The 18468-nt window shown below is 43.1% G+C and overlaps 1 protein-coding gene across 1 annotated transcript in view; it reads left to right on the top strand.

Moving 5' to 3' along the window:
* Window positions 1-17785, top strand: part of LOC138452723 (vomeronasal type-2 receptor 26-like) — a 212416-nt gene extending 194631 nt beyond the window's left edge. Inside the window, exon 9 of the mRNA XM_069605070.1 lies at window positions 16884-17785. Within this exon, the coding sequence (XP_069461171.1) occupies window positions 16884-17785 (902 nt within the window). The remainder of the gene's footprint in view (window positions 1-16883) is intronic.
* Window positions 17786-18468: the final 683 nt, after the last annotated feature.

Below are 18468 nucleotides of genomic sequence, written 5' to 3' on the forward strand. Positions count from 1 at the left end.
AGCTCCATACAGATAATGAAGTCTGCTGTGTTCAGAGCTCAGCACAGGTGATGATGTTTGCTGTGTTGAGAGCTCCATACAGATAATGAAGTCTGCTGTGTTCAGAGCTCAGCACAGGTGATGATGTTTGCTGTGTTGAGAGCTCCATACAGATAATGAAGTCTGCTGTGTTCAGAACTTAGTACAGGTGATGATGTTGGCTGTGTTGAGGGCTCCATACAGATAATGAAGGCTGCTGCGTCCAGAGCTCAGCACAGGTGATGATGTGTACAGGTGATGATGTTTGCTGTGTTCAGAGCTCGGCACAGGTGATGATGTTTGCTGTGTTGAGAGCTCCATACAGATAATGAAGGCTGCTGCGTTCAGAGCTCGGCACAGGTGATGATGTTTGCTGTGCTGAGAGCTCCAGACAGATAATGAAGGCTGCTGTGTTCAGAGCTCAGCACAGGTGATGATGTTTGCTGTGTTGAGAGCTCCATACAGATAATGAAGTCTGCTGTGTTCAGAGCTCAGCACAGGTGATGATGTTTGCTGTGTTGAGAGCTCCATACAGATAATGAAGTCTGCTGTGTTCAGAGCTCATCACAGGTGATGATGTTTGCTGTGTTGAGAGCTCCATACAGATAATGAAGTCTGCTGTGTTCAGAACTTAGTACAGGTGATGATGTTGGCTGTGTTGAGGGCTCCATACAGATAATGAAGGCTGCTGTGTCCAGAGCTCAGCACAGGTGATGATGTGTACAGGTGATGATGTTTGCTGTGTTCAGAGCTCGGCACAGGTGATGATGTTTGCTGTGTTCAGAGCTCCATACAGATAATGAAGGCTGCTGCGTTCAGAGCTCGGCACAGGTGATGATGTTTGCTGTGCTGAGAGCTCCAGACAGATAATGAAGGCTGCTGTGTTCAGAGCTCAGCACAGGTGATGATGTTTGCTGTGTTGAGAGCTCCATTAAGATAATGAAGTCTGCTGTGTTCAGAGCTCAGCACAGGTGATGATGTTTGCTGTGTTGAGAGCTCCATACAGATAATGAAGTCTGCTGTGTTCAGAGCTCAGCACAGGTGATGATGTTTGCTGTGTTGAGAGCTCCATACAGATAATGAAGTCTGCTGTGTTCAGAACTTAGTACAGGTGATGATGTTGGCTGTGTTGAGGGCTCCATACAGATAATGAAGGCTGCTGTGTCCAGAGCTCAGCACAGGTGATGATGTGGACAGGTGATGATGTTTGCTGTGTTCAGAGCTCGGCACAGGTGATGATGTTTGCTGTGTTGAGGGATCCACACAGACAATGACGGCTGCTGTGTTCAGAGCTCAGCACAGGTGATGATGTTGGCTGTGTTGAGAGCTCCATACAGATAATTATTTTATTTATTGATTTATTTCCCATATGGTTGCTAAATCAACCTTTAGAAAAAAATCATACTACATAAAATGCAACATAGACAAATTATGCTATACATTTAATCAATCTCTAAAATGAAATCAAAGACATTTAAAACATGTATTTGATTTATTTGTATTTATTTATTTTTGGCATCAAGGCGCTAGTTACAGAAAGTGCATGGTTTGCAAGCAAGAGTTGGCGTGTGAATGCAGACTGGCAAAGCCTCGCCTCGTGATGCGGGGCTGCATCAGGCATGCAGTCACGTATAAGCAGAAACAAGACAGGGTTCAACTAGAGCGCACAGGCTGCCAGGTCAAGGACGGTAGTTGAATAGGTCCATAGATTGTCCAACGAATAGTTTTCTCCAGATGCATAGTTGTTAAAAACAAAAGTAACTACTGCAGTACAGATAGGCAAAATGTAAAGCGCTTTGAGGAGCATACAGCGCAACTGTACATGTACAAGCAGGAAAAGCCATGCCTCAATAAACAAGGCGCTACATCTGGTATGCATGTGCAGGTGCTCAAAGTATACAGCCAAATGTATCCGACTAACAGAGACCGTGTCTTGGAGGTCTTGGCACTCAGTACTCGTAGGAGAGCGAGATTGCGGGATAGACCTCCTGCCACTACAAAGCCACATAATAAAATTCTTGCCTACTCAAAAAAAACTTTCAGTCAGGAACCATGTAGTTCCCCTTTTAAAATCGGCCCCCCAGAACCTGTGTCACCAGAGTGCATAAACAAATCTAGCACTGTTGAGACCACGGTGCAAGTTTTAACCCCAGTCAAATCTCCATGCCTAGGAAAACTCCTGAATTACATGGGTAATAATCAAGGCTTTGCTCCCCAAGACCGGGCCAGGCCTATCTTAGCTCAATTTGCGCACATCGACCCTTCTCAATGGTCTGCTCTTAAGGCCAGTATAGCAATGAGCTTCTTCTATGTAAGGATCCTTTTGACCTAGGTCTTCTGGCTGACGCCCTTAATGATTGGGTAACGGACATGCGGCCGCCTAAAGTGAATACTGCGTCATAAACAGTCGAGATGCTCAGTCTTCCAGTCCCACATCAGAGGTCAATAATGCCTGTCAAGTTCGTATTTTAAAGGAGATAAGAGATCAAGCCATACAAACTGATGTTTGTAGTGAGAGGCCACCTAACGCCACCCTGCCTATACTAGTCAGCAGGAAGGAAATAACTCCCAATGTGTACCCCAAGAGCCTATTACAGGATTTATTACTCCCCTCACTGCCTTCTAATCAGAAATTCGACCAAGAAACGGCCAATCTGCCTATAACGATGAAAGTTAAATGTGAGACTTTACCCACATGGAACATTCGCTTAAAAAAGTCACAAATGCCAACAATAAAGGACACGAATTTGCATGATTTCATCATGGACCAAAGAAATTTTGACATAACTAACATTCACAAAATAGAAGGAAAAGAGACTAGAGAAGGTTTGCGCAATAAGGTTCTTGCCTGGCTGCGTCAGAGAACTGGACCTGGTGTGGTTAGACTTTCCGATTTAAAAATCATTCGCAGAAAGGACTAGAGTGACTGGTGCTCCCAACCTAATAGCGATTGTGTCTTAGTGGGTTGTGGGGACAGTACCCTACCTGCGTTTCTCAGCTGCTGTAAATATTTACCTAGAGGGCCTTCGAGCTGTAATTTGATTCTTTGATGACCATTTAGGGTATACCTTTCTGGTCTCTTAATCCACCCCAAATCTACAGACCTTACGCTCTCTGAGTCTGTTGTAATTTCCTGATTTAATGCTGAATTTCTTTTTTAAATGTACAATTTTTGTATTTAGTTTTCCTGTTTGTAACTATGTTGTTTGTTCTGTAGGCGCCCTTAAGCCTGCGGGTACCTGGAGCGCAATATAAATAATAAACAAACAGAAATCTACGTTGACAGTCAATGCTAAACATCCACTTGTCGTGCGAGATCAAGTGTGCAGGCAACGGTGAGGCAATAGCAATGAAGAGAAGGCAGAGTCATAGAGTTAAGGCGGGACTCAGGTGTTTGTATGAGTGAAGCCGCACATGGTCACTGGCACAACGGGTGTGTGGGAAATGTAGCGGGCAGATATGCTAGCATACCTGGAGACCAAAGCATTTGCAGGTGGGGATAAAGGACGGCGGACGGCCACGAGAAGATAAACCAGTGCGTGAGCGTTATTAACGCACATACCACATACGTTCCAGGCAGGAGGCAAGGTGCATAGAGGGGCGCTTCAGATCAGAGGTTTGACGGGGAGGAATTGAAGGAATCAAAAGTCTAGATAAAAGAGCGACGTCTGAGGTATTAGCAGACCGGCATACAACAGCCATCATCATCATCAGGGCCAGTCAGGGAAGTGAGCCCAGGCAGCAGCAGGAGGAGGAGACAAAGGGCAAGCCCAGCCAATGGGAAGCGGGCAAAGGCGGGATGATGAAGGGGTTGAGACCCAGTGGAGAGGTTGCATGAATGCAGGGCACAATGGTCTTGCATTTCTATAGCCCAATGGGGCTTAGCTTCTACATGGGGATATTTCATTTGAATTCATCATTCGATTCCACACATGCTCTTAAGATAACAGTACATCATGTTAAAAACTAAACTAAACCTACTACTACCAGATGTTTTAGAGTATCAACATCCAAATGAGAAATCTACATCATCTCTCATTTCTAGCAATTCCTGCACGAGCACCCGAGACTTCATTTGTTAAAAGCAAATTTAACCTGAACTTTAAAAGCGTAGCTCCAAAAACTCAGGATGGGTGTTTGTATAAATACTGTGAAAACACATCAAAAGGCCTGATATCATAATTTCGACAATAAAAGAGATGATGGGGGCGTGGCCGCCTAATTCCTTAGCTCCCGGGCCGGCACAAATACCACATCTTTCCTGTGTGGCAACCTGAGGATTTATTTGTAAAATAACTCTCAGATGAGATTGCATGTCACAGCCGAAGGTTTGTGAGGATCGGTGTTTGTCAGTGAACACTCTTTGAGAAGTTCATGAAGCAGCTACGTGGGTGAGGAGGCCTGGCCCAGCAATCAGCGGAGGTTGCGCTGATTAATAAGAAGCTGGCAAGTCCTGCCAGCTGTTCGGCCAGTGCAACAGAAAGACTCTGGTGTCCATGGGAAGCACATTTGCTTCACGACGACGGCTCAGTTTCCTCACGCAAGTAAAATCCAAGCAATAACACACGTTTTAATACATAGGCTTAGCGTATTTTGCAGCCAATGACTTGACAAATGAATATCCATATTTTTTAAGGCTCAGAAAGAGAAAAAGAAGAAATGTAATCCTTTAAATGATATTTTCATCAGCGTATCCTTAACAAGACCGTTAGGATTATAATGAACTCTTTGAGTAAAAGCATACCCAGAAAATGTTAAAGAATATTTAATGCTGAGGGATTTTGGCACATAGGAAATATATCCTAAAAAGAAAACTGGTAATCCCTTTACTTGATAGCTCTGCAAATAATCAAGTCCTAGAATGCATTTTATTTGAAATGAGATTACAAACCCCCGAGAGTCTCGGGTTTATCAATATTGGTGCATATAATATAATGCCCCATTCTGCCTAGCCTTTGCCAAATTTGTGAGAAATTAAAGCAGCTGCTAAAGATTAAGAGACACCCTCTACTACTAACACGAACATCTAAAATAACCTTATTTCGTGTACATCATATTAAAACTTTATAGAGAGGAGCGACACATTGAAAATAAGTGCGCACAAATGAGCACATTGGAAAATAAATGTGCATGACTGGGCACATTGAAAAGTAAGTGCACACAACAAGATGTATTGGAAAATAGGTTTGTGCAGCAAAACACATTGGACAATAAGTGTGCACAACTCAGCATTTTGGAAAATAAGTGTGTACGACTAGGCTTCTGGCTATAATATCTATTGTGAAGTACTTTCCCACTCAGTGATACTTAACCTGTTTTAACATGTCTTCAAAAAAGGGACAACTCAAAGAAATATCAGCTACACCCATCAGTAACACCCTCAAGAGACAGAAAAGTGACTCTCCTACACCTAAGGAAGATCCGCAAGATCCAGTCATGCATGCTATCCTAATGGGAATGGAGTCTCTTAATCCATTCATGGAAGCCACAATGGCCAAATTACAGACGCTCGATGATAAGTGGTCCACCGTTGATACTAGGATAACGGAAGTGGAAAGAAGGGTGAGTGATGCGGAGGATGTTCTGGGTAGAGGACAATCATTGGAAAATACAGTCATATCTCTACAGAAACAGACAGAAAACTTAGAAAACAGGAACAGAAGAAACAATAAACGTGTTGTTGGTCTTCCTGAGAACATTGAAAATGACAACCCTACTCAATTCCTTTTTCACTTGCTCACCACACTGTTGGATCTTACCACACCTCCACTGTTCAATATTCAAAGAGCCCACGGATAGGGCCTAGAAATCCCTCCCATAATGCTCCACGAATTATGATCTTCACTCTACTGGATTATATTCATGTTTTCTGCTCATTTTGGATAAAGCAAGACAGAAGAAAACTCTTGTATGGGAAGGCTCCAGAATCTTCATAACTCAGTACGTCGCCAACATCACAGCTGCAAGAAGGAAAGAACTAGTGCCATTTAGACCTGCACTGAGACGGCTTAATGCTAGATATGGGACCATACATCCGGCTTCCCTAAAAGTCACTCTTAATGCATGCTCATATGTATACTTTTCAAGATCCAAAAGATCTGCACAGCTTTATTGAAGGTCACAGAAGAGAAGAAATGGACACATCCAAACTGGACATATGAATTCAAAATTATACACGGAATGTTGGCATTTTATTAGGATAGTGTGGCCGGTTTGGAGTACGGAATAGCCCATCTGCATCTGCCTCTACACCCCCTACTTATTATTGACTGTATAAGAACATGGTTTGGAGGGGCTGTATCCAGTTAGCCACTACTCCTTTACATACAAGTCCAGTGTTACATAAACTGCAACATTCCATGTTCTTTTTGTTTGTCCTCTCACCCCCCATTGTCTCCCTACCTTATGTGTACATTACTATATCAATGTATACCTTATTAGTACTTATATTCTTCTGAATGTCCTCCAGGTCACTTAATATAACTTCATGGACTGTCAAAGCCCTTCACAATCTGGTTAAGCAGCAAGAGATTCTTTCCCATCTTAATAGGGCTAAACTAGCCATTGCGTGCATATAAGAATAACATCTCTCTCAATTGGAAGCTGCCACAATAAAACATTTATGGGTAGGGAAAGTTTTTGCTAGTGCAGCTTGTGGAAAGAAAAAACAAATAATCACCCTTATCAGTAAACATCTTCAATGCAAAGTTACGTCTGATGACGTAGGCAGATGGGTTTTGAACAAGATTCTCATTCAATCTGTTGAATATTCCATTCAAAATGTTTATGGTCCTACTAATGCTGACCACACTTTTTGGACTCAAATAAGAAACCATATATTTAAATCTAGCCTAACTGATCTATAGTATATGGAGATTGTAATGAAATTGTAGACCCTCTTCTTGAAAAATAATCATAATGTACGTTTTAAAAACACAAATTCCATGTACAATTTATCAATTTAGTATCTGAACGAGGGCTTATTGATACTTGGCATTTAGTTCATCCTACAAACCTAGAATATACTTTCTAATCTCCACCACACAACTCTTTTTCATGAATTGACTATGTTTTTCTCTCCAAATCAATGATCAATCGACTGTTAGATGCTACAATAGAACCTCTAATTCTGTCTGACCATGCCCTTGTTCAATTATCTAATTCACATTACATGCAACAAAAAAACAGGTGGAGATTTAATTCAACCCTTTTAAAAGATAGTTTATTCACTGAATTCATCCAACAACAACACAACAACTTTTTTTTACAGGAAATCCAATTGAAGATACCTCCATCATTAACAATTGGGACTATTATTCAGAAATATACATCATGATTCATACAGCACCATTCATTTCCAAACCTTAAATGAACCGATACAATTTAATGAAATTAATCAAGCTATAATAGATCTTAAAAATGGAAAATCCCCAGGACCAAATGGATTCCCGATAGATGTTTTTGCTCACTTCAAAGGTCTCCTGACTCCAAAACTCCATGAACTCTACTCCTCCTTCATCTCTAATGAAAAGCTATGGGCTCTTTTTCTGAAGCAATGTTAATCGTCTTTCCCAAACCATAAAAGACCCTGAATCAGTTCAAAATATAGACCTATTACCCTGATCAATACTGATTGCAAAATTCTAGTACAAATCCTAGCTACTTGATTAAATCCCTTTCTCCCAAACTTAATAAAAAATGACCAGGTAGCATATGTTAAGGGACGATTATCTTCCGTGAATATTAGATCAATAAAAAACTATATGCTGGATACAATGGCGCTCTCATGGCATTAGATTTGTGGGACAACTTTTTATGAATGGAATACCTCTTACTTTTAATTAAATGGTAATCAAATATCATATTCCCAAGACTTTCATGCACCAATACTAAAATGTGGTTGATGCGATTATAGGTTATTAAGATGTGCTAATTCATTGTCATGATATGTATCAAGTTAACAAAATGCAAAATTTGCTCAATCAAATTTTAATGACTCAATATTTTACAAAATACTTATATCTGTGTCAGAGAATACAGCTCCATGGAAAAGCCAATTGGATTGGAAATTAGATCGCCCTTTGGTGGACTCAACTGAAATGGCCTCTGATCTGGAAAGACATTTCTAAAGTTATTGTATCAGCAAGTTTGCGCCAAACTCGATATTTCTTTCACCACAGGGCCTTCAAAACTCCCTCTATTCTATTCAAAGGTGGTTTCTCACAATATGACAATTGCTGGAGCTGCCCATCTACGATAGGAGCTTTTAAACATCTAAAATACAACTGTATTCATGTAAAAACATTTTGGAAAGCTGTATGGAATGTGTTAAAATCAATGTTTCACTTGCAACAAGAATTTTGCATTTCATGGCTATACCTAGGAAGCACAGCCATTAGGCCAGATATTTGTAAAAACAAGGGGCTCTTGTTTTATCTTTTTATTGAAATAGCTATTCACACTATTACTCGAATTGGAAAGACCTTAAACAACTGCACTGTAAAATATGGTGGAATGCAATGCCGCATCCCCACTTCTATTAAGCAAACACAAATTGGAATGGAAGTCGCTCACAGAATATTTACAACATACAATACCTAGCCCTTAAACTGTAATAGCAAGTCGATTATGTCCCATCCCTTCCCCCCTCGTTTCTGTCCGTCCCGTTTTGTTCTTCAAGTTTTTAACTTTCAATAATATATATAATATATACCTACTAGTTTATTTTGAAAATATTGCATAAATGTTTCATTTATGCATTACAATATATCTTGTTAATTCTGCATGCCAGGCCTTTATTACATCATCAATGTATATCTTAAAAATGTGTTTTTAATATGAGATATTTACATTGAATTGATTTTTGTATGTTCAAAGTAACCCTGTACCTAATAATTAAGCAATATGACCCGAGTGGCGGGGGCATTACGACTCAGGTAATGCCCCGGGGCCCATAGTTATTACCTGAGTCGGTAATGCCCCCGCCGTGAGGGTCATATGCTATTAGTACCCCGGCCCGCATTATATGTGTGCCCGGGGCACTAAAAGCATTTTTTCTGTCCCGAAACGCTGCAGCGTTTCGGGACAGAAAAAAAAAACGACCAAGAAAATGGCCGCCGGGAAAGGGACAACTGGAGTCCGTTTTCTCTTTCCATGGCGACCTTCGGGAGTGGACACGCTGGGAACGCAAGTGTTCCCAGCGCGTCTGCTCCCGAAAAAAAAAGGAGAAGGTAAGTGGGGTTGGGAGGTCGGGAGAGAGGGGAAGGAAAAAAAAAAGAAAAAAAAACAAAAAAAAAAAAAGTACCTTCATCCCTGCCAGGGGACAATGGAAGCCTCCAGCTGTGTGGAGGCGCAGAGTCTCCACAATGCTGGAGGCTGCCATTGTCCCCCACCAGGAACGCAGGAGCAAGAAGGTAAGTGGGGTGGGGTAGGGAGGAGGGAGGGAAGGGAAGAAAAAAAAAACCCTACCCGAGTCCCCAGCAGGGGGCGGAGGCAGCCTCTCAGCCGTGGGGAGGCTCGGAGCGGGGATGGCCCCGCTTCGAGCCTCTTCATTGGCTGAGGGGCTGCTGCGCCCTCCCCCGCCGAGGACAAGGCAGCTGGAGTCCTGGCCAAGAATCGAAGGATTCTCGGCCGGGTAAGGACCCGGCGAGAGCCAATCAGAATGCGTGTCCCATTCATAAATATGCTGCCAACTTTGTTCTAAGACCTTTGTAGGCTGACATATGTAGTTATCATCTCCGTAGGAGTAACTATGTCCCCATTCAATACTCTACTTATTCTCTTTAGATGCATCAATTAAATTGTTAGCCTTGCAGATGAGATTACCTTTCCATATCAACCTATTGCTGCACACCTTTGCCGCTATGGTTAGCAAGTAGATGTTTTACAACCAAGAGGTCTTTTCTGGTATTGTAAGGGGATTGTGGGAGGGGGGGGGGTGTGACATCTTCCCATTCAAAATTCGGCAAACAGGATTATGATCTGATCATTGCCATGTGGCAAAGGCCAATCAGTGGTTATACCATTTATAATATCCATTAGTGTTGCTGTATATTTTAGACATGGAGGGTCCTAGATGTTCAAAGGTCCCAGGTAAATTATATACTCATAATAATATATATATATATATATATATATATATATATATATATATATATATATATATATATATTCCTCCTTTCCTAGCGTATGTTTGTTAGACACTTTTAGCAGTAGCTTTCTGATAGATAATATATTCAATGCACCAATCAACAGGCCCTCAATTGACGTTCCTGTGTTTTTTTGGAAGATTACTCTTGAATACAGACAAAATAACCAATTTTGACTTTCTCTGTGGATCAAACATCATGGAGGCAAATGTATTTTAATGATTTGCTTATACCATGCTGGGAACCCGCAGGCATCTGGGCACCAACAAAAACATGAAGGGACAACAAAGAAGAACACGGGACACACATATCACATATAGACAGTGATATTCGGAGTAATCTAACTTCCTTCAGGATTTGCATATTCACTTGAAAAGCAAAGGTTTTAGTGACGTACAGAAGGAGGACACATTTTTGTCCAGCCGGAGGGAACTAGGAAGAGAGTTCCACACTCGAACAGCTCTCATGTGGAATGCCCTCCCAAGGCCGCTAGCGCTTCTAAATCTTGATCAGCATATCGGAGGGCATGAATAAGTGTGTAGAGAAAAATGCAAGCCTTCAGGTATTCTGGGGCCTTTCCATAGCGGCATTTATGGATTATTGTGGCCGTTTTTAAAGTGGATTTGAGCCTCTATTGGAAGCCAATGTAATGAGGTCCTCCCTGATGAAATATGATCTCTTCTTGAAATGCACTTATTAATACGAACTGCATCATTTTGGAGCGTTTGCAATCAGTGTAAGCATTTTTTTGTGGCCCCTATAATCAAAGAGAGAATAATAGCTTGACCTATTGCAGCACAACTTGTCACTGAGATAGTTTGGTGGTCTTCAAGACCCTCAGACAATAATCACAATTCGTATCTAGGTAGCTAGTCTGTGTCTCGGTTCCCAAGAAGGCATGTTCTGTCCTACAGAAATTGGACAGATCTTAATGCTAAAGTTATCGTATTCTTTCCTAACTTAGGTCTTGGTGTCAGTTTCATTGACTTTGCAAATTTCCAAGATGAGATGGTTGTTATCTGCGTAATTTGTAAATGTGACCGCATGGGTCTCCAACAGATGACAGAGAGATCTTAAATACAGGTTAAAGAGTGTAGGTGAAGTACAAGTTCCCTGTGGGACCCCGTAGAAGATGGGGGGCGGCTTTGAGGAGGCACTTTCCCAAGACTCTGAGGATTGCCTACCGGACAGAAAGGATTTTATCCACTTTGCAGTTTCTATAGCACAATTTCCTGTTTCCGACAGGATGGCGAGTATCAGAATCAGAATAGGTATAGTCTGCTGTTATACCTGTGACAAAATCACTTTTGCTCTGCAGGATTACAGGGGTGAGTAGTGGCTAAACTGCCTACTCAGCCCCCCTACAAACCAACAACGATGGCAATTATAAAGGTAAAACAGGCACAGGTGCGAGATAAACCACTGTCTCCTTTTGTGGTAACAAGGGCAGAGGGGAGGCTATTTTCTCAAGAGGGGTGTCAAGGAGATCCAGTAGCAATCCAAACGGTGACGTCTAACCGTCCATAATGAAGGCATGTACAAGCAATGTTCTATACAATTATTAATACTTTACTAAACAAATGACTTACATAAATATCTGTTAAACACTATAATACGCCCACCCCTGCAAATGAAGAACTAGAAATACTGAACAAGACTGTAGATGCACTCTCTATACTTTGTTTAGGCTAGAGAAGGCAAACATTGCAACATAATATATCATTGAAAAAAGGCACAACACAGGTGGTGTTTTACTAGTCTTTATGGTACCAAAAGTGGATTAAGGCGACAGGGCATCCTAGAAGTTCCTTATTTTGTTCCTTAGTGCTGTGATGGGTTAAACCTGGCTTCAAGCTGTACTCTGGTGCTGGTCGAACCAGATTCTTGTGTGGTGAGTTTTAAAGGTCGAAGCGTCGAGCTAGCATCTAATTGGTTTGAAGCAGGAGCTATGTGCCACTCAAGGGCAGAGTAGGGGTCAAGCAATTTTGATGGGCCACCCGGGTCGGTGAGTGTGTCGAATCTGTTTGTGACATTGGCAAATGCTGGTTCAGCTCGGCATGTGATGCTCCAGCGGTTAGAGACGAGGCCTGGCGGCTTGAAACGGAGACCTCCATGATTAAACGTAGGATTGTTAAGACGTAGCAGTTTCAGTTTGTCTGCATTGGCAAGCTGGTTGTTCAAGACGAACAGGTGACGGGTTCTGCTGTGGTGTGATTCGGTTCAACAAATGCAAAACAGCTGTGGTTCAAAGTTCTATGGAATGCCAAAAGCAGCATAGCGGATCACTATATTTCCAGTACGGTGAACATGGTTCAAATGGTTTGAAATCCACTGAAGGGGCTCTAGGACATGGTGAGTCCTTTCGGGGTCTGCTCACCCAGCCTCAGAAGTTTTGATGCAGAGTGGCAAGGGTCACCACCAATGTGGCCTCGGAAGGGGTAGGGAGAAGTGCTTGCCTCTGACTCACCTCGATGCCTGCGAGCTTTGAAAACATCAAACTCTCATAAGGAGTCAACATTAATTATTTCTTAGGTCCTGGATGGTACAAAAGTGAATCAAATAAGGGTTGGGAGAACCCCGTTTTAGAGGCAAGACGCCTACAGGATTGGATGAAGGGTCCAATCCCTTTCCTTGTGGCACGTGGTCTTTGCCTGGTTGCATCATACCGAACATGTTTTGTGCTAAAGGAAGTGTAGGAGTGGTATCTGAATAAACAAGATAGAATCATCACTCAACTGTGCTAATCTCCCTCTGACTATGCAAACCCTGCTCACTTCTCAGACCCATAGCATCAAATGCCCTTTTGTATTTAGCACCCTGGCTCGAGGCTGTTCTTTTTGTTTAGGGTGTCCCCTTTTTTTCCTGTTTCCCAGGACAGCTTCTGTTGAGGGGTTGTCCTGCTGGACAGGGAGTTACCTGACCTCACAACAGATAGAAAGTGAAGCAACCCCCACAGGTGCAGATTTAAATGCAGCTGCTGCACTGCAGTGACTTGGTTGTGACAGCAGCTGTCAAACCGGACACCTGTGACCTCTGAACCTGGTCTGTGTCACTGGACAGCAGGGGCTGAAGATCAGCAGGGCACACGCGTTAGTGTGTTTTTGGCATCCAGCATAACCACATGGGGTCTGATTAGCAGACCACCCTTTCTATTTTTATTTATTTTATTCTGAGATGGCATTAGCCACATCATTTGATTAATACACATAAAAAAGCAAGGTTTGTACGTCCTTTTCCAGAAGGCATGAGCTCAGAGAACCCGTGTGTAAATCCCGCCCTTATTTAGCCTAACAATGTATCGTGTGAGTGGCATGCAGATGTTGTCTTAGATGGTTATTTCTTCTGCCTGCCTCAGAGACACAGGAACCAGAGATGGCGTCTAGATTTAATAAATCCACATGGCGTGAAAGACAGGGAAGATGCCTGGAAAAGATTGAATGTGGCAGCACACACTGACAGGATGGCTGACAAAAGATGGAATGGATGGTACCCTATGACTAAAAGTGAAGTGGCTACTCCCCCAAAGATCCCTGCATAACTAGAGGGTCTGCATCCACACATCCCGAAACCTAGGGCTTGCACCAGCAGAATGGAGAAGCCTCCTTAACGCTCTTCATGCTCTGCTTGTATATTCTTTATTCTAATCTGTCCAACCACTTTTACTTTTCCTTTTTCAGATAAACTCTTCTAAAAGCAAGATACTTCCCCTCCTGTATCCTTGGATACTCACAACAGATTTCAGACTCCAGAGACAAACATTTACCACAACTTGTTTCAAACAATACTTTCCAAGACATAACAACAAAGCGGAAATTCAACATCAAAGTCGCAAAACTGCAGAAAAATGACCGCTGACTATTCCAGTGGATTGGTGAACAATGTATTAGCAGTAAGCGAACAACAGGACAACACAAAATAAAGCCAGTGCAAGACTTTGGCGCAATGCATAACCCCTTCCCTGCATCCACTGCTCTCTTATACCCAAAGGTACATGCATTTCAATGGAAGGGGTGAGTTAGGGAGCATTCTCCTTCTAGGGCTAATTTCCCTCACCTAGTGAGTCCCCCAGCAGCTTTGCTGGATTTCTGGAGTTTATTTGTTCTACCTGGGAAGAGTGTACATCCTTTTTCCACTCTTACATGTGTTTTGGCCTATGTGTTCTTACTCATTGTGTGATCTTGGCCACTGGAGCACACCACTCCAGGTGCCCCTGTTCTTGTATGGGTTACACAGCACCTTTAGTGTAGTAACCCAGGGTTGTCTTTAAGACTTCCCTCTGACTCCATATCGCTGGGGCGGACTACTGTCCCCCAGAGAAAGGTAAAGTTGCCATTTACTTTACATAGTCACTTTTTACCACAGACCCAGTACACCCGATCTTGCATGGAGTACTGGAAAGAGCTAATCTGTACCCCTTTTCTGTCTGTACCTCCCCGAGCATTGTTTCGCTCTTTTAACATTTAGATTTGGCTGGTGGCAGTGGTATCTACTCTAACTTTTATACCGCGATTATATTAGATAAACGTGGTAATAATTTTGGCTATTTTTACAGCCTTCAGCATAAACCTGCTTGGCCAAATCGTCTTTCTTTTGGCTCCGGTTGGTTTTATTTGCCATTTCTTTTTGTTAAAGACCTTCTTGTGTTTTACTTTGCGCGGCAAACTAGGTTCGCCTTCTTTGTTCACCGTCTTTTGGCGGGCTTCTGCAGAGAAGCCCTTCTCTTGGCACCTGGGTGTCTAGTAGACTGAATGTGGGGAAGGGGTGTAGTCACCCCCTGCACAGGGTATCCAAGGAAACACAAGTCACACTTTGCCATGATTGGCTGAGGTGGTTGTCCCGGCTGGACAACCCCCCTGCTGTGTGATTGACAGCCAGGCTGTGTGAATGGGGGTTTTGCACATAAAAGGCAGGTCTCTTGGGCTAGAAGTCAGAGTCGCCTCTGGAACTACAAGGAACCGAAGAGAAGCAGAGAGAACGACGGCTGCTGCAACTACCCCATCCCGGTGAAGCCCTGCTGCAGTCCTGAGCTATCTACCCTTCGACGACCAAGAGAAGATCCAGTCCGGAGTCTTCTTCCCTTGAGCCTGGTGGGGATAATCAGCTCATCTTCTTCAGACATAGGTCTCCGTCGTGGTCGAAATCGCTGCACACTGCTGTAGTGGTCCGGATAGCCACCTGCCGAGCCTCTCCTGTTTTAAGGAGCGCACCTTTAATTCGTTGTCGCTGCTGCCGGCTTCATCCCTGTGTGGTGCAGACCCCCTTCAGACGTCCTCCTTCACAACGAAGCTCCAGGAATCGTGGGTCTGCGGGAAACCAACAGGAACAACTGCAAGGGCACCAGCTGCATCGTGGAAATAAGGTACTGTGCTCTACTCGAAGAAACTGGGTGAACCCCTTTTCTTCATCTTCAAGGCTTGCCCTTGTCTTCCCTCCTTCTTATAACTTTTGCTTCCATACATTGACAATATCGAAGTACTTTTGGCTACGTAGAATCGTGAACTGTCTGACTGTGCGATCTTCGGCAACAGGCCTCTGGGGTCACTTGAACCTGGCTCCGGCCCTTTGACTTTTGAACTCCTGTTTCTGAGTGTTTCTCGATTCTGTCGGCCTAACCAAAATATTGCCTGTGATTTTTGCCCCCAACTCCCTCTGGGTATCTCAGGTGCTAAGTGTGTTTTTGCCCCGGTAGCATTTCATGTCACGGATACGCTTTTATTTAGTAGACCGAACTGTCAAAAAGTGATCACAAACGTATCCGCGGTATCGTGTTTTAATCATAACACCGGTTCATTCAAACACAGGGTACTTACCTTGAGACATACTGTACAAAGTGAATTTGTTAGTTGTAGTATATTTAACGTGTGGTTTTGTTTAAAGTTTAATATAAGTGTTGTGTTTGTAACTGATGGTTTGAAAATAAATGTACTTATATTTTTTACCTGAAACCTTGAGTCAGTGTTTGCTTGAGTCACAGTAATTGTGGTCCCTTTGTGTAATCTCTGCTACTGCTCATATACTCTTGAGATAAGCCTGGCTGCTCCGCTACTGCTACCACTCTAACATAGTAGTACAGGTGTGTACCAAAGGTAAAACTTGTATTGCCACCTGTGGTCTTAATTGTGTGTAGTGGTCCCTAAGGGCACTGCACAGGATTCTGCCTAACAGGGTGGTACAGACGCGGGGCAAGGAATTCTACTGAAACAATATTGCAAGCAGGGAACAAAGCCCCACTATGCAAGTCTTTGATGCTAGCTATGTTCTTACATGTACAGCAGTGTTATCAGAGAGGACAGTATAATGTGATACATTTAATGAAGTTGAATATACTCCTCAAAGATTCGCACATACACTGAGGCAGGCAAAAACGCTTACAGTATGATATCTTCTGTCTGCTAACACTGGTTTTCCCAAGAAAGCAGGAGCCTAAAACACACATACATAGGTCAAAAGGGAATCACGTCAGAAGCGAGAGATGTGAAGGTGAGCATAGCTACACTCTAAGCGAAGAGCCTTCATCGCAAAGTAATGCGTAGTAAAGCCTAAACCCAAACCTCACACGGAAAAGAAACTGTTTACACATGGCAGTTTTCAGTACCTACTCAATATTATTATGTAGCAGTATGCTAGCGGAGTACATACAATGTTCAGTTCCAAACCTTTCCCCACACTGTATACAGTCACTACCTGAACGTAATGCTATTCTTTTCTCTCATTTAGATGCTGACCATTGTCAAATGTGCCCTGAACACGAGTGGCCAAATGCGAGAAGAGATGGCTGTATCCCGAGGGAAGTTGTATTTCTCTCCTATGTGGAGCCGTTGGGAGCAGCATTGGTGTGTGTGGCTCTCGCCTCTTCCACGTTCACTGCTCTGGTCCTGGGGATCTTTATAAAATTTAGAGAGACTCCAATAGTGAAGGCCAACAACCGGGGCCTCAGTTATGTTCTCCTGGTCTCCCTCCTGCTCTGCTTCCTATGTTCCTTGATATTCATTGGCCGGCCCCAGAGGGTGACCTGCATACTTCGACAGGCTGTGTTTGGCATCACTTTCACGCTTTCGGTGTCTTCCATACTGGGGAAAACTCTCACCGTGGTTATGGCGTTCCAAGCCACAAAACCAGGAAGGTGGATGGGATTCTGGGTTTCAAGCTATCTTGTTGCTTTCTGCTCTGTTATCCAGGTTCTTATCTGCGTAATCTGGCTGGCTATAGCACCCCCGTTTGTCTCGTATAACACACAGTCTGTGATTAGTCAGATGATTCTGGAGTGTAACGAGGGGTCCCTAATTGCATTCTATTGTGTTTTGGGGTACCTGGGATTCCTGGCCTCCTTATGCTTTGTAATTGCCTTCCTAGCTAGGACCTTACCAGACACTTTCAATGAGGCCAAGTACATCACGTTCAGCATGCTAGTGTTCTGCAGCGTCTGGATCTCCTTTATCCCCACCTACCTGAGTACAAAGGGCAAGTACATGGTGGCTGTGGAGATCTTTGCCATCCTGGCTTCCAGTGCCGGACTCCTGGGCTGTATATTCGTACCCAAGTGCTACGTGATTCTTCTAAGACCCGACATGAACACCAGGGAGCAGGTGTCACGACGAGCTTTGAGTGTTGGAAGATAAAAGTAGGCTGCTCACTACATTGGTGACACATGTTTTAAAATGAATTTGTATACTGAAAAGAAAAGGAAGTTAAACTGAAATAGAATTGTAAGATTTTTAACATTCTCTGAACAAAAAAGTACTGCATTTCTTTTGAGTGAAAGTGTCATCCATTTCACTGTACATTTCTGGGCACATATTTAGCAAGGGAGTACATTTGACTATAAATAAAAAGCCAATTTTCTGCAATCCAAGCTCCCATGACTTCCTTCATTAAACACTCAATAATCCTCTAGAGCGCTTCGTCTTTGTCCCATCTCTGACTTCAAGGCACCCCGTATTTTGGAGGAATATTTGAGGTTTATAATAATGGCCACTTTGAGTCAGCCAAATCCATTTCTATCCATAGGGTGCTGGATCAGGTTTCTCCTTCTGAAGTTGGCAAATTGAGGGGTAACCTGCATTAGTGTTTTGATTTCTGGGAGTAAAGACATTTTAAGGAGTGAAGGAGAGGAATTTTCACAGGTTCCGCAGTTGGGAGTTGGTTTCTTGGAGAATACAGTTCCCTGCAGTGGATGGTTATGGTAATGTGACCAAAGTAAGTTAAGCATGTGTGTATGTTTCTATCTGCTAAGACCGGGCAGCTTAGATTCCCCTGAGCTGCACCCATATGAGCTGCCCCGCACATGAATGATGCTAATATC

Source organism: Ambystoma mexicanum, chromosome 4p, assembly GCF_040938575.1.
Source record: "Ambystoma mexicanum isolate Mex_15411 chromosome 4p, UKY_AmexF1_1, whole genome shotgun sequence".
Taxonomy (NCBI): Eukaryota; Metazoa; Chordata; class Amphibia; order Caudata; family Ambystomatidae; genus Ambystoma; species Ambystoma mexicanum.